At 39.1% G+C, this 15,139-nt stretch overlaps 1 protein-coding gene across 1 annotated transcript; it reads left to right on the top strand.

Moving 5' to 3' along the window:
- Positions 1-89: 89 nt before the first annotated feature.
- Positions 90-13,860, top strand: LOC144257574 (gastrokine-1-like). Its single transcript, XM_077805557.1, has 6 exons — positions 90-112; positions 1,197-1,269; positions 9,619-9,756; positions 10,591-10,714; positions 11,342-11,473; positions 13,763-13,860. Exons 1-6 carry the CDS (start codon positions 90-92, stop codon positions 13,858-13,860), a joined length of 588 nt encoding a protein of 195 aa, XP_077661683.1.
- The last annotated feature ends 1,279 nt before the right edge of the window (positions 13,861-15,139 follow it).

Raw genomic sequence — 15,139 nt, forward strand, 5'->3', positions numbered from 1 at the left:
TGTGATTATTCTCTTTCCACAATGTATGAAATTCGCCATTGATTACACTTCATTTAAGATTTTAAAACCCTGACTGGGACTTTTAAATGATGTTTGAAAGCCATAAAGCCAGGTAAGGGACATCTCAGAAGCCACTCCAAAGTGATCAATGGACCAGCTGAACTATCAAAACAACTGAAGTCAAGTTTCACTTGAGTGAAAAAGCCATTGTCTCATTGAAAAAAAAATATAATCCCATTTTGTCATCTGATATAGCAGTATGGAGCATGGGCACTGATGTTGCAGTCTTTCACAGTGGATTATGCTTATCCTTCGCCCCTTGTATGTTATTCATTTTGAAGGTTTCGTTTTCTCTGTTAATGCAGTGCAATGAAATTAAATGATACTTTAAAAAACCACTGTACTGTATGCTTACATTTTCTGATCTGTATATTATTTGCAATCTCTCTCTCCCTCATGCATATACGTTTTGCTAAAACTAAACTGCAAATCTGGAACAAATTTCTGCAACCTTAGTCATGTGATAAAGAGACAAAAGGGTTCTGTGCAAATCCATCTCTTCAAAAAAGGTTGCAATGGTAAGAGGAAAGGTACATACTTAGTCTTACTTCACACTGCTTTCCAATAATAATTAATTATATGGATTTGTCACAAATCCATAGCTATAGACAATACGTCAAGTGTCTGTGATCAGATACCAAACTGATGAGCATGGAATAGATGTTGCCCTTAAATCAAAAGCTGCCCTTGTCATCTGTTGTCCAATGGTGCCTCGATATGAGGTGATGGGCACATAAAAAATGCTCATGACAGGCAGTGGCCAGCTAAACCATGCAAACACAGAACACTGATGATAGAACTCAGGCACCAGAAGCACATTGGCCTTCTACCACTTGAACTAAAAGTTTAAATGACAGTTTAAATTAGCAGTAGTAATTTTCATATTTTACTTTCTATGTATGAGCCATCAGCAGGGGGCAACACAAACTGTTTCACCCAAGTATATCTCTGATGTTCTTATAGCTGAGCACAGTGGTAGGCAGAATAGTAGTCAATGAGGGAGAATTATAACCACTGAAGACTGACCTCTGCCATGTGACCAGGGTGTATCCTTTTGATCCCTGTCACATGACTTGGGATCAGAAAATAAAAATTAATTTCTAATTAATTGATTTGTGTCACAATCTTATCCCAAGAACCAGTGGGGAACTCATCCATGTCACTGTCACAGCATCACTTTTCAAACTACCTCTGCACTTTAATTCAAAGGTGAGTATGGGTGTCCTTCTAGGCAGGAATAGCATGACTGCTTGGGGGAATATATTCTCTTTTCAGTGTATGTACATACCTCTCAGCAGCTGCGTAGAAACACACATGTCTTCACTGAGTGGAGGCTATGCTATAATCCTCTGAGTGAATAGGTGAATATTTGACCTGTAAACTAAAGCTAGGTAACCAACTAGACAGTAAGGGGCCATAAACTGTTCAATTTCATGAGCCCAGCTTTCACTAATGTCAACTCTCACGCAGAATGAGGTTTTATACAAACTGATCACTGCAGGTCTGAGTATCCCTCCGTGAACCTGATCTTTCAGCTGAATATTCACAGGTCCCAAAGCTGGCTTCTTGCCTTGGCTGCTTTTGGTCTAAGTCAGGGGGTTGCAAGCTTTTCTCTTCCACATCCCCCAGATGAGCCACTTTTTCTCAGCTGGTTCACTCAAGTTCAAACTGGTGACATCTGCATAGAGAATACGGGAGGAAGGAAGGGAGCTGGATTCAGGTGCTGGGATGAAAGAAAATGCACTGTAAGTGCTTGTAATTTTTTGCTGCGAGGAATTGTCAGTCTTTGTTATTTTCATAGGTCCAAGTCTGCCCTTATTTACACCAGTGCAATACTATTAAATAGTTTTAATAGTTACTCTTGAGTTACACTGGTATAACCAAAAGGAGAATGTGGCCCATTGTTTTAGCTCCAGCATCCACTGTAGATAACTTAAACAAAGGGGTCTTGAAAATACAACCAAGGGAAAATTTGTGCAATTTCAGTTCAAGACTGATTTTTAGTCATCCAGCAAATTTCAATGCATAAGGCTAACACCACATAGGAAATCAAGTCGAACAAATTAAGATGGAAAAAAATATTGATACGAAAAACTCCCCTGTTGAATCATGATGTCTTCAGGTGGTTTTGATAAATATTTGTTCCACCCAGAAGAGATAAGCTGACATGGGGGAAAAAGTGCCTATCACCACCTCAAAAACCAACAAACTGTACCATGCCAGCCTTTGCATTCTTTCGTTTTTGCCTAAGCAAGACTTTATGTAAGGGCTGGAAAACAGGCTGTTTCTGGATTCCTGAACTGGCCAGGCCTGAATGAAAATTGCTACTATGGCCATGTGGTGAACAGAAGATCCCTTTTGTAAAGGATTTCTATATTTGGTTTCATTCCAAACCAGAAAAAAAAAAAAAAAAAAGAGAAGATTTCAAAATTCTCTGTGAAGGAAAATTCCAAATCAGTTTTCACTTCAGGCCATTCAAAATGTTTCATTTTGACAGAACTGAAATGTTTTGTTTTGATTTCAAGTTTTTACAATGTTATGTTATATATATTGCATTTTAATATATAATACAAATAGTAAAGTAATTCTAAATGAAAAGTCATTTCAAAATGAAAAATTGAAATGTTTCATTCCCATAATGTTGAAATGGGATGTTTCAACATTGTTGGAGCTTATTTTAAATTTTTTAAAATTAAATTTGGCAAAATGGACTCAATTTCACAAAGCATTTTGATTTTGACTGAACCACACGTTTCAACGGAATATGGTTTCATCAGAGTTTTCCAAGTTAGCGCTAGTTGCTTCATTTTGATCACATAATACAAAACCATATTGGTAATATCTTGATATTGGATCATGATGTGATAACATTTGCCTACAAGAGCCTTTGTCCTGGGGTTTCATTCCCCAAGAGCAGGGGCAGGTTCAGGGTTCTACAAATCGTGTAGTTAGAAAACAAATTACTTGGGTTAGTCCAGTCCTAATTTCACTATTTCTAGTTCTGATCCTGCTTGAAAGGATGTGGAAAGATGCATGAAAAAGCAGATATATATGTATAAAATAAAGGCTGTCTTTGGGCCTCAGAAATAGAATCTAATTAACTTTTGGTTAAAGTTGGTTCTTAACAATATGAGTTTCCCTGTTGTCAGATAACCTTTAAGAGTCTGTATATAGACAGAAAATGTTCTGAGCAAAAGCTTTAAAGATAATATTACAGGAAACAATCTGGCACTGGCCAAGGAATGGGATCTTGTACAGTTGGATCTTTTCCTTCTCTGATTTCTACCATTCTAATTAGTTTCCATAATTTTTTCTTACAATCAATAACTCCAGCCATACAAGTTTGCCAAACAGACTATATAAACAGTGAAAAGCTGATGGGGGATTTGTAGATTCAGACTTCCAAGTGTGACACACTATCTGTGATGGCCAAAATGGCTTTGGTTATTGGACTCTTGGACTAAGGAACTTTCCAAGTTGTTGCTAATGATACCACAGAGAGTAGCTAAATGGCATTACGTAGTTCAGTTTCCTTGATCCCTTTCTCATGACCACTACCCAATTTATTAATGGTCCAGAAAAAAAGAGAGGATTTGATTACATGAACAATGTACTGTTCTGTGTGTTTTGGATTCCATTGATGGCACACATATGCTGCTCCATTTGCCATCTGCAACTCAGATAGATTAGAAGAACTGTAGATCATTCAACTCCGCAGTCTATTGGCCTGAGTGGTCTCTACTTTATACCTTGTGCTAAATGTAGAATTTTACACCTCCTCTGTCTTCACTTAGCACAAGTGTAAATGACAACTCAGGATGCAAGACAACAGATAATGTTGCACTATCCCTTTACATGGTCATAATGGTTCAAAGTAGCCTTAGTGTAAATGAGAATCAGGCCTGATGCTTCTAAATACAATTGGCTGCTTTAAATTGTCATAACTGCATTAAGGTTAAGGAAGCAAAAAGATTTGCACCACGGGAAGATCTGACCCAGTTACTTGAATTCTTAGTTTCACAAAGGCCTCTTGATATCACTCTGGCAATGTAAAGTGGGTGTGAAGTAGAGCTGGTTGGAAAATGATAATTTTTTAGAGAGTGTTTTAGTGAAAAATTTATCTTTAATTTCAACTATTCCTGGAGCATCTCATAATTTTGTGGGGTCTGACTAATTTTTGAATGCTTGAGGCTGGCAATCTGGTATACTTTATCAATATTGTGAATTATGGATATAAGATATCTGGGGTGAGGCCTTTGACATACGGGCAAAATTTGTCACTGGGAATCTTGTTTGACTTTCTGGATTAATCATCTAGGTTTAATTAAGCATTGTTAAAGGAAATGTACCATGTGTAACTTCTGCATAACAGAAAGTTATGATAAAATATATTGAATTTAACATTACAAATGGTCTCTTATCTGCTACATGAGATTGACACTATCAGTTTGGTGCCAAATTGCTTGTTAGAGCAATTACATAAGGAAACAGTGTGCAATGTCATAAATAAATGGATACATGCCAATAAAATAAGTTTATTTCAGTATTTAACCTTCCCGTATCTAACTTTGGAAACTGGTGTATAAAAAATTGAAGGGTTTGTTTCATTTAGCCCAGCAGATCTTGAATCTCCTCTGCCATCAAAATGAGGTTCACTTTGAGTACATTTACTACTTTCTTCTTATACAACAGGAATGTTGCACAGGGTTGGGGTGTGACCATACACACGCAGAACTACTGCTAATTTCATTAAAAGTTTTAGAAATTTTACTTTCAGCAGAGATTTCACTCCATAAGGAAATGAACCCATCTATGCATTAATCTCTAGAATTTTAATGGAAATAGGAGAGAATTTTTAACCCAGACTTAAATGCATGTTTTATTGTCTACAGAGTAGCCAATCCTCATTTACAATACCTAGGTGTAAATCAGAAGTGATTCCATGAAATTCGAGGGGGTTACAACACTGGTGTATGATCACAGAAGTGAGGGGAGAATCTGACCCATAGAATCATGAAATGTAAGAATCTGGATATATGACTGGAAAGCAAAACTGTATTTAAATTCATCCTAGTTTGTTGAGGAATTAATTCTAAGAAGTTACTGAGCCAGGTTCAGCCTTTACTCATGAGAAATTCTTACGGAAGTCAGTGGGAGTCAACATCTGAGGAAAAACTTCAAAATTTGTCTCTAAGACAATAATTATGTCTTGAAATGACATAATGTAAAAATTATTAAATCTTACAACACTATATATTGGCTCTGACTTTGACTAAATAATTCAGGGAAGTTTGAATAATATTTAGCCTCTGAATCATTGTAATAATTATGCGTGCATTTAGAACAGAATAACGAAAGCATTTAGCATTATTGTTTTCTGCACTAAATAAGACTGTGTCAGCCCTTCCATTATTTATTTCTGTATTCAGGGGTATATAACTCAATTGTTAACATTTTCTTCGGACTGAAACAAAGAAGTGCTACTAATATACTAGTTTCAGGGTTTGTTTATGTTGTGTCTGTCTCAACTTGAAAATCAATCTCTGATGTGAACTCCTAAATTATGTCCTCTATAAATATGCAATCACTTCCAGCAAAGCATAGTCAGTCTGAATTTTGGTTCAGTTTGACTATTCAATATGGGGAAGGAATTAAGGAGAATTCCCTTGCCCTCTGTGATCCACACGGGGAAGGGGTTAAGGAGACATAAAAGCTCACCAGAAATGCACTTGGAGAAGCACAGAGATGCTACCAAGATCCCTCGGGGCATGCATCACCCTAAAGGGAGTGGAGAGGGGTGGTTATGTATCTCTGCACTGTTCTCAGCACATGACCTAACTCTTTATGAATACACATATAATGTAATGTTATTGCTCTGGTCAATATTCAAAATAAAAACATTAGGAGAAAAATCAACTCTCTTTTAAGGAATGAAATATTCCATCCAAAGGGTTCACCTCCTATCCAAGAGTTTTTCAGCTTGTCTCCCACATCCTGGACATTCCACTATTTTAAATATACTTTTTTTGTAGGTTTTTAATACTCTCACAGTTCAGGGCAACTGCACATATATTCCCTTTCCATGGTCCAGCAAGGACAACCACTCTATGCTCTCAGCTGGTCAGCTGTCACCTCCCTTGGGCAGAGACCTACATCTCTCTCCCTCCTGACCAGAGTTTTTCCAGGCTGCACAGTTCCCTGATTACACTGTGATATTCGCAGCAAGTCAAACTATCCAAAAAGGCCAGTGTCTATGCTTTGCTTTCTCTTTGAAGGCTATGAATGGCTCTGATTGCCTGCACTAACAAGTCAACACACAGCAAGTATATTTATTCTTAACGTGAAAGTGTTATCGAGAAAACATATTAAAAACAATGAAATAACCTACATGCCTGTTAACAAGTTTACCAGAGCTCACCCCCCAACTCCATCAAAGGCTCTGACAGGAGTCAGTCCTTCAAACCCCACCTTCTTCTGTGGTTACAAATTCATAGCAGCCTTAGCTTAGAACCAGAACAACCATGAATACTTCAGTTTTTCCTTTAGACAGCTTGGCCCTTTGATCTTGGCCTCAGGTGATCAGCAGACAAAGGCTCAGGGTGGAGCTTCAAAAGGCTGGGTTTTTGCATAACTGAGGGTGGGGAATTTGCATTCACCTCCAGCTAGATATTTATAAGGAAATACCCTTCACATCTGCTGACCCAAAAGACCCTTCTTGTTTGCCATATTGTTCAATATAGTCCTTTGACTATCCAGACCCACAATAATACATAACCTTTCCATTTGATACAATGGACTCCAAATATACTTGAACTTAATTCAGCAAGGTTTTTCAAGGATATTGCTGGAAATTGCCAAATCTGTCACAAATACTATGAGCCAAATGTTGCTCTTCTCACATAGGCAAAGCATCCTGCCCAGGCTAATAGGAATTTGCATCAGAAATGGTAACAGATTTACCCATACAATTATTTCAGCATGTTTGAATAATCTTCCAATAGATTACAGGTTAGGATCCAGTCCAGCAAAGCACTTAAGTATGTGCTTAAATTTAAGCATATGCCTAAGCCTATTCTTAGACAACAAAGAACTTTTAGAACATGTTTTATCAAGGCAAGCACTTACATTGTTATGCTTCCAATGTTAATTTCAGATTGTGATTGCTGCTCTGCTCAGAGTCTTCCTAGCTCCAATTTTTGCTAATGATGTAAGTATAATGATCAACTCTTATCAAAATGTTTCTTTTGGGCTGTATGAGTTTTCATATCTGAAAAATAAATTTCTGAAAAGGAATCTAAGATTTCCTTAGTGCATTAAACTGACATAGCACAAGATTGTGCTTGCATGCTAAAGAAAATATTTAGTTTGTTTACTTACTGAGGGGGAAAACTCAATTATTGGCAGTTTAGGAAACATCAAATTATATTTTGATACTAGTATAAATATTATGAAATCATTGTGTGGCGTGGTGGGATAATGATAGCATTGAGGATTTGATCACAGAAACACAGTACAATGATATCAACTAATGTCTGTTTGCAGATTAATGATGGCGAGAGCTGGATGGGAAATGCATTTTGTTTTTCATGAAATCTGTTAGATTGCTATTGTAGGCAAGCTTATCATATCATCCCCTCCATAAATTTATCAAGATCACTCTTGAAATGAGTTAGGTTTTTTGTCCCCACTACTAGTCTTGGAAGACCGTTTCAGAACTTCACTCCTCTGATGGTTAGAAACCTTTTTCTAATTTCAAGCCTAAAATGTTGATGGCCAACTTATTTCTATTTGTTCTTGTGTCAACATTGGCTCTTAACTTAAATGACTCCTCTCCCTTCCTGGTATTTATCCCTCTAATGTATTTATAGCATAATCATATTCCCCTCAGCCTTTGTTTGGTTAGACTAAACAAGCCAAGATCCATAAGTCTCCGATTGTAAGGTAGGTTCTCCATTCCTCTGATCATGCTTGTAGCCCTTCTCTGCACCTGTTCCAGTTTGAATTAATCTTTCTTAAACATGGGAGACCAAAACTACACACAGTACTCCAGATGAGGTCTCACCAGTGACTTGTATAATGGTAATTCCTTATCTCTACTGGAAATACCTCACCTGATGCAGCCCAGGATTGCATTGGCCTTTTTCACAGCTACGTTACATTGCTAGTTCAGTCACCCTGTGATTGATCATACACCCAGGTCTTTCTTTTCCTCTGTTACTTCCAACTGATGTGTCCCCAGCTTATAGCAAACATTTTTGTAGTTAATCCCTAAATGCATGACTTTGCACTTTGCTCTATTAAATTTCATCCCATTTCTATTACTCCAATTTTCAAGGTCACCCAAATCTTCTTGCATGATATTCTGGTCCTCCTCCATATTGGCAATACCTCCCAGCTTTGTGTCATCTGCACATTTTATTAGCACACTCCCGCTTTTTATGCCAATGTCATTCATTAAAATATTAAATAAGATTGATCCCAAGACTGATCCTTGAGGAACTCCACTAGTAACCTCCCTCCTGCCTGACAGTTCACCTTTCAGCATGACCTACTGTAGTCTCCCCTTTAACCAGTTTCTTACCCACCATTTGATTCTTCTTTTAATCCCCATCTTCTCCAATTTAACTAATAATTTCCCATGTGGAACTGTATCAATCAAATGCTATACTGAAGTCCAAGCAGATTAGATCTACTGCATTTCCTTAACTAGAAAATTGGGTATCTTCTCAAAGAAAGAGATAAGGTTGGTCTAGTATGATCTACCTTTTCCAATACCATGCTGTATTTTATCCCAATTACCATTTAACTCTATGTCCTTAACTGCTTTCTCTTTCAAAATTTGTCCTCACACCTGGCACACAATTGAAGACAAAGTAATGGGCCTGTAGTTTCCCAGATCACTTTTCCCCTCCCCATTCATACTGTATTTGCAATTCTGCAATCATAGGGTATGACCCCTGTGTTTACAAATTAGCTCTGAGTTACTACAGATAATTCTTTCCCAAGTATTTGACTGGTGGGTCTTGCTCATATGCTCAGGGTCTAACTGATTGCTATATCTGGGGTTGTGGAGGAATTTTTCTCCAGGTCAGATTGGCAGAGACCCTGGCGGGGGGGGGGAGGTGCTTTCCTCTGCAACATGAGGCATGGGTCACTTGCTGGTTTGAACTAGAGTAAATGGTAAATTCTTTGTAACTTGAAGTCTTTAAATCAAGATTTGAGGACTTCAGTTACTAGAGGTTATGGGTCTATTACTGGAGTGGGTGGGTGAGGTTCTGTTGCTTGTGATCTGCAGGAGGTCAGACTAGAGGATCATGATGGCCCCTTCTGGCCTTACAGTCTATGAGTCCATGAGTCTAAGAACCTTTATGCTTTGGCTCAGATAGTTTTAGAAGCATCCCAGCCACTTCCCAAAGTCTCTCTGTTATAGCCCTTTAATGTGATTTTAAGGCCAATGATTTTCCATAGCATTGGTTATGGAAATGGATTTATAGAACTGAGCTTTAGAAATCTAAACACATAAATGCTTGTCTTAAAAAAAAAAACCCACAAAAACAGAATGTGAATGAAAACAATCAGGGAAACAATGGCAGAAACTCCCACCAGACTGTGAGCATCAACAACGATAAGCACGTGGCCAACATTGACTCAAACAACGGCTGGAACTCATGGAACTCCGTCTGGGACTACGGCAATGTAAGTGGTAAACATGCATTTTTGGAGACTCCTTGAGCCAATAGCTCTGTGCATTCTGCTCCAGTGGATTGGGGCATCAGTCACTAGTAAGTAACTGCACTGAAAACAATGGAGTTACGCCGTGTAAATAAGACTCCAATGAGCCTGATTTGCTTCTCACCACCTGTGTTACACTGATGTCATAGGAACTATTTTTGATTTATGCCTGTATAAGGGAGAGAAGAAACAGGCTTGAAAAAAGAATTATTTTAGTTTACATTAAAATTCAAAACTGGTAGAGTAGTTCTCACTGAAGCCAAGGAAAGTATGAGCAAGACCAGTTAGGTGCAAACTTTCAAACATACACTTCTCTTGCAATCTAAATCTGAATCCAGATCTTCCATGGCAAAAGAATCAAGCATATGAGGAAAAGATTTTCAAAAGTGCCTGGGAGTGCCAATGGAACTTTTACTCCTAAATCCTTCTGGGGCTTTGAAAATGTCCTGGGTAACCTTTTTACTACTTCTGGTGTACTATGTGCTGCATCAGCATTATCAATTGAGCATCCATTCACATGCCTGAAACAGCAGAGCGGACCAATCATATAGCAGCACTGAAATGCTCATTTGCTTCATCCATGATAAAAATGCCCCCGTCATCATGATACTATCCCTTAACAAATAAAATTCAGAAACACCATTTGCTTGCACTATAGCAAGTCTCTACACTACACATTTCTCAATACTAGTTCATCTATTTTTTGAGCCCCAAGTTCCATTGCTTATTTCATTTGTGACCAAAGAGTGGAGCTGCTTTGAAACAAAATGCCACTCTCTCTGTAATTTTATTTTGCAGGGTTTCATTGCAACCAGGATACTTTCAAAGAAAGCCTGCATCATTGCTAAAATTAACGAAAAAGTTATGCCTGATGTTGTAGAGCTTCCCCAGCTGATTAAAGAAAAGATGGTAAGAAGGAGGGGAAAGGTGGGATGATTGGTGGGGGTGGGGCTAGGGAGTTTGCTTGTGAAAATGCATCATCTTAAAATGGTAGAAAGAGGCAAAGGCTGCTGTAGCAAAAGGCACGTTTCTCGCCATGCATGGTTTACTTCAAGCCTTTATTCTGGAGCCTTATAGCCTCATTCTTTGTTGCCTTGCACCTTCTGCCGTCATTTACAACAGAACAAAGCGGGTGTAAAATGCTACTAAACGGATCTGGTAGTGTTTTATACTCATTTTGCACCTCTTAGCAGTCCACTGGTGAAAGTGACTGCCCAGGGTGTGGGTTAATGGTGAACTGGACCCCTAGTTTGCATGAGTAGTGATGAAAGAAAAAGGTTTTTAGATGGCAGTGGAAATATTGGCAGCATTTCACTGTTCCAGTGACTCTTTCCAGGGCACTTTTGGGGTCTTCAGCCCCTAGCCCTTCTTAGTTTCTCCACTTGTGCCCTACGGGAGAGTTGAGCAATGGAGTTGACTCTCAGCTTGCTCCTGATATGTTAGGCTGTACCCACATTGTCACAAGCTGTGCACTCTTAGGAATTTCACAAAGAGGATCATGATTTTATTAAATGCTGTTATTCTGGGTTTGCTTACTGAATATTTAGAAGGCCTCGAGGGCCTCCCCCAGTGGAACTGCGATTCACCGTCTCAGAAACCAGAGTCAGTGACTTGGCCCTGTATGGGAAGTCTGTTGAAGCTATGTGCAGAGGAATTCCAACCTATGTTGCTCGCGAAGCTCGTGAGTACAGATTTAACTAACATTTCATGCCGCAAAACCACCCAGGGTATTTACAATATGAAACATGGCAAGTGTGTCACTTTCCTAAGTGGAAATGAGCCAGAAGCAACCTGGGGTGTTTCAGGAAGGCATCAGGATCTGAACCCAGTTCTGGATCTGAATTTTGCAGGCAATCTCTATAAGGGGCTGAACCCAAAGTCCAGATCCCACCACACCTGGATTTTATGGGGTTCAAAATACAGAAAAGAATTTTGCAGCTCAGGCTCTCATCTAAAATTTTAAATGAATACTCACATATCTTTCTTTCCACTGCCCAAAGTGATGGAGAAATGCAAGGATTTCTTTATTCCCTCACCATCCTTGCAATCTCCTTACAGAGCAGGTTTAGAGGCTGTTAGAGCTGCATGTAACTTGTCCACTCTCCACTCTATTCCCTCATCTTGTAATATATCACCCAAATCAATTTTGTCTGCTCTCAAGCATTGCAACTGCCTTCCAATTAATTGGACTCTTAAATGAGGTTTGATAGCCTCGAAATCTTTCTCTATAAAACAGAATGCTAAAAATCTGAGGAAGAATGTATTTGAGAGCACTAAATGCCTCATTCCACTTCAGTGGCGAGCAGGGTCATTTTGATTAAGGATAAAGGAAATTTTCATAGAAATTTAAAGTATTTAAGCTCTGTAAAAATAATATGAAATCGTGTCATGTTAGGATATTGCTTATTTCATAGCACTTGTATGGCCAAATTATTGTGATAAACTTCCTTTATTGTTTGAAAGAATGGCGGGGGGGAAATGGAGCTGTCTGTGGAAATTGCTAACGCATTCATTTTTCCACCACTGGCTTTTCCTTCTTTGTGCTGAATATTGCTCCAATAAATGATAAAGACTGACTCATGTTTGAAGTTTGGAGAAATAAGAAAAATCATCACATTAAAGTAAAAAACTACTTTTTCCCTGATAAACAAAGACTAGAGCAACACAGCTGCACCGAAACAAATTGCTTAAAGAAATTGTTTGCTTAAATCTGAGTTTTTATTAGGTGGCATAATTGCCTTTGTTTTCTCTTCTGCAAATCATGACCTAATTGTAGATGGGAAAGAAATTGGTCTTTTTATTTTGATGAAGCTAGGTCATGCTAGCTTAGGTCATGTATGTAAATAGGACTGAGGATAAAGGCTTATATGCCATTTAAATTCCATTTCAGACCTTTTTAATAATTTAAGTCAGACTTAAGAGATGTGTGGAACTCGTGCTGGCTCTCTCCACAAGGGTGAACTTCACCTGGATTTGTGCGGACCTAGATGGTTCAGAGGACAATCTTATGGCAGAAGTATCTCCTTTTTGATTTTCAGCAAAGTATGTTGAGATGCCACGGTATTGCTTGGAAAATCTCATAGTCTCCCTATTCAGTAGTGGATTTTTTGATGTTTTTTTTTTTTTTTTTTTTACTATTTATTGGAATACTCAGTAGTTGTCAGTTTTTTATAACGTAGAAACCCAGCGTGACTTTAAGACTGGTACTAAACGAATAATGATTCTTTTTCAGAGTTACTGGGCCCTATTACCCACTTTGTTACTCCCATTTTGCACTGGTGTGATTGCACTGATTTCAGGGCAGCCGTATTGAACTGAAATTGAACCAACCCAATATTGAATCTGGCCCATTATTTTCTTTTGAGTTGAATCTTTGCTACTTATAGTTAGCAAGATTTTAAAGATGACTGTAATCAGTACTGAAAAATAAAATGGAAAAAAATAGAAGAAATGTCAGGGCATGGAGGGATAAACCATTCTCTGTTGATTGCTGACATCACAGTCACACAGATATGCCAATACGGGCAATGTAAATATCTAAGATAGACGAATAGATATCCAAGTAGTAATGTCCTAGTGGTCCTGAAACTGAACCAAAGCCCATGGAAATAATGTTTTCATCAACTTCAATGAACTTTGGATCATGCTTCAGTATATTAAAATTCTGTTTGCATCAAAGGAGTATTTTTTCTGATTATAGTAACTCATTTTCATACAAAAGAATTAACTGTAGGGCACGTGGAATTTTAATGCTCTTACTCACAAATTAATAATCCACTCATTCCCACATCATGCTCATGCATTGCGGGCTTTTATTAGATGGCATAGACCTTGTATGGTTTGGATTGAATGGGAAATGGTTTGGAGTGTTCTTTGCAGGAGAATTATTCAGGACGGTAATGAATGGATGACTGTGATAACATCCTTAGCCATCACCGGATATTAATTTTTGTTTTTCTTTTTCCCCTAGGAGACAACTTTTTCTTTTATTCTGGACAATGTTTCAAGACTAATATAATGGATGTGATGACATTTAACTATTGTGGTGAAACTGCATCTTTCAAATAAAATTGCTGCTGATAGAATCCAGCTAGCAATGCACTCACTGATTAGACAAATAATAATTTTGTTGCTGTTCTTTTCATGATCGTGTTATCAGATATGTGTTTTCCTCTCCTCCATATGTTTTCTGTGTAGAAGAAATCTAGGCTGTTACAATATCTGTCAATAAAAGAATTAGTCAGTTATGCCATGTTTCTAATAATTTCTGTCTTCTGTCACGGACACTGGCTCAGGATGTGATCTGAGAGGGTAAACAGGTTTGGACCTGGTTAGTATTTGGATGGGAGACCATAACGAAAGAGAACCTTGGGGCTGCATGCAAGGAGGCTAATGATTTAGAGCAGAGGTGGGCAAACTACGGCCCGCAGGACCGTCCTGCCTGGCCCTTGAGCTCCCGGCTGGGGAGGCGAGCTCCTGGCCCCTCCCCTGCTGTGCCTCCTGCCCCATAGCCTCAGCTTACCGTGCCACCAGCGCTCTGGGTGGCGGGGCTGCAAGCAGCGTGGCTGGCTCTGGCTGGACATGGATCAATGGCTCCATGTCTAGTTGGCAGCCGGTGTCAAGTGGAGTGCCCCAGGGGTCTGTCCTGGGGCCGGTTTTGTTCAATATCTTCATAAATGATCTGGAGGATGGTGTGGATTGCACTCTCAGCAAATTTGCGGACGATACTAAACTGGGAGGAGTGGTAGATACGCTGGAGGGGAGGGATAGGATACAGAAGGACCTAGACAAATTGGAGGATTGGGCCAAAAGAAATCTGATGAGGTTCAATAAGGATAAGTGCAGGGTCCTGCACTTAGGACGGAAGAATCCAATGCACCGCTACAGACTAGGGACCGAATGGCTAGGCAGCAGTTCTGCGGAAAAGGACCTAGGGGTGACAGTGGACGAGAAGCTGGATATGAGTCAGCAGTGTGCCCTTGTTGCCAAGAAGGCCAATGGCATTTTGGGATGTATAAGTAGGGGCATAGCGAGCAGATCGAGGGACGTGATCGTCCCCCTCTATTCGACATTGGTGAGGCCTCATCTGGAGTACTGTGTCCAGTTTTGGGCCCCACACTACAAGAAGGATGTGGATAAATTGGAGAGAGTCCAGCGAAGGGCAACAAAAATGATTAGGGGTCTAGAACACATGACTTATGAGGAGAGGCTGAGGGAGCTGGGATTGTTTAGCCTGCAGAAGAGAAGAATGAGGGGGGATTTGATAGCTTCTTTCAACTACCTGAAAGGGGGTTCCAAAGAGGATGGCTCTAGACTGTTCTCAATGGTAGCAGATGACAGAACGAGG

Source organism: Eretmochelys imbricata, chromosome 26 (genome assembly GCF_965152235.1).
Source record: "Eretmochelys imbricata isolate rEreImb1 chromosome 26, rEreImb1.hap1, whole genome shotgun sequence".
NCBI classification, from domain to species: Eukaryota; Metazoa; Chordata; order Testudines; family Cheloniidae; genus Eretmochelys; species Eretmochelys imbricata.

Bases quoted from the DNA above. Each gene is read 5' to 3' on its own strand.
- LOC144257574 (XM_077805557.1), top strand. From the start codon at position 90: ATGTTTGAAAGCCATAAAGCCAG. The intron at 113-1,196 runs GTAAGGGACATC...TCTTATCCCAAG, and splicing joins TTTGAAAGCCATAAAGCCAG to AACCAGTGGGGAACTCATCC. The intron at 1,270-9,618 runs GTGAGTATGGGT...CCACAAAAACAG, and splicing joins CTCTGCACTTTAATTCAAAG to AATGTGAATGAAAACAATCA.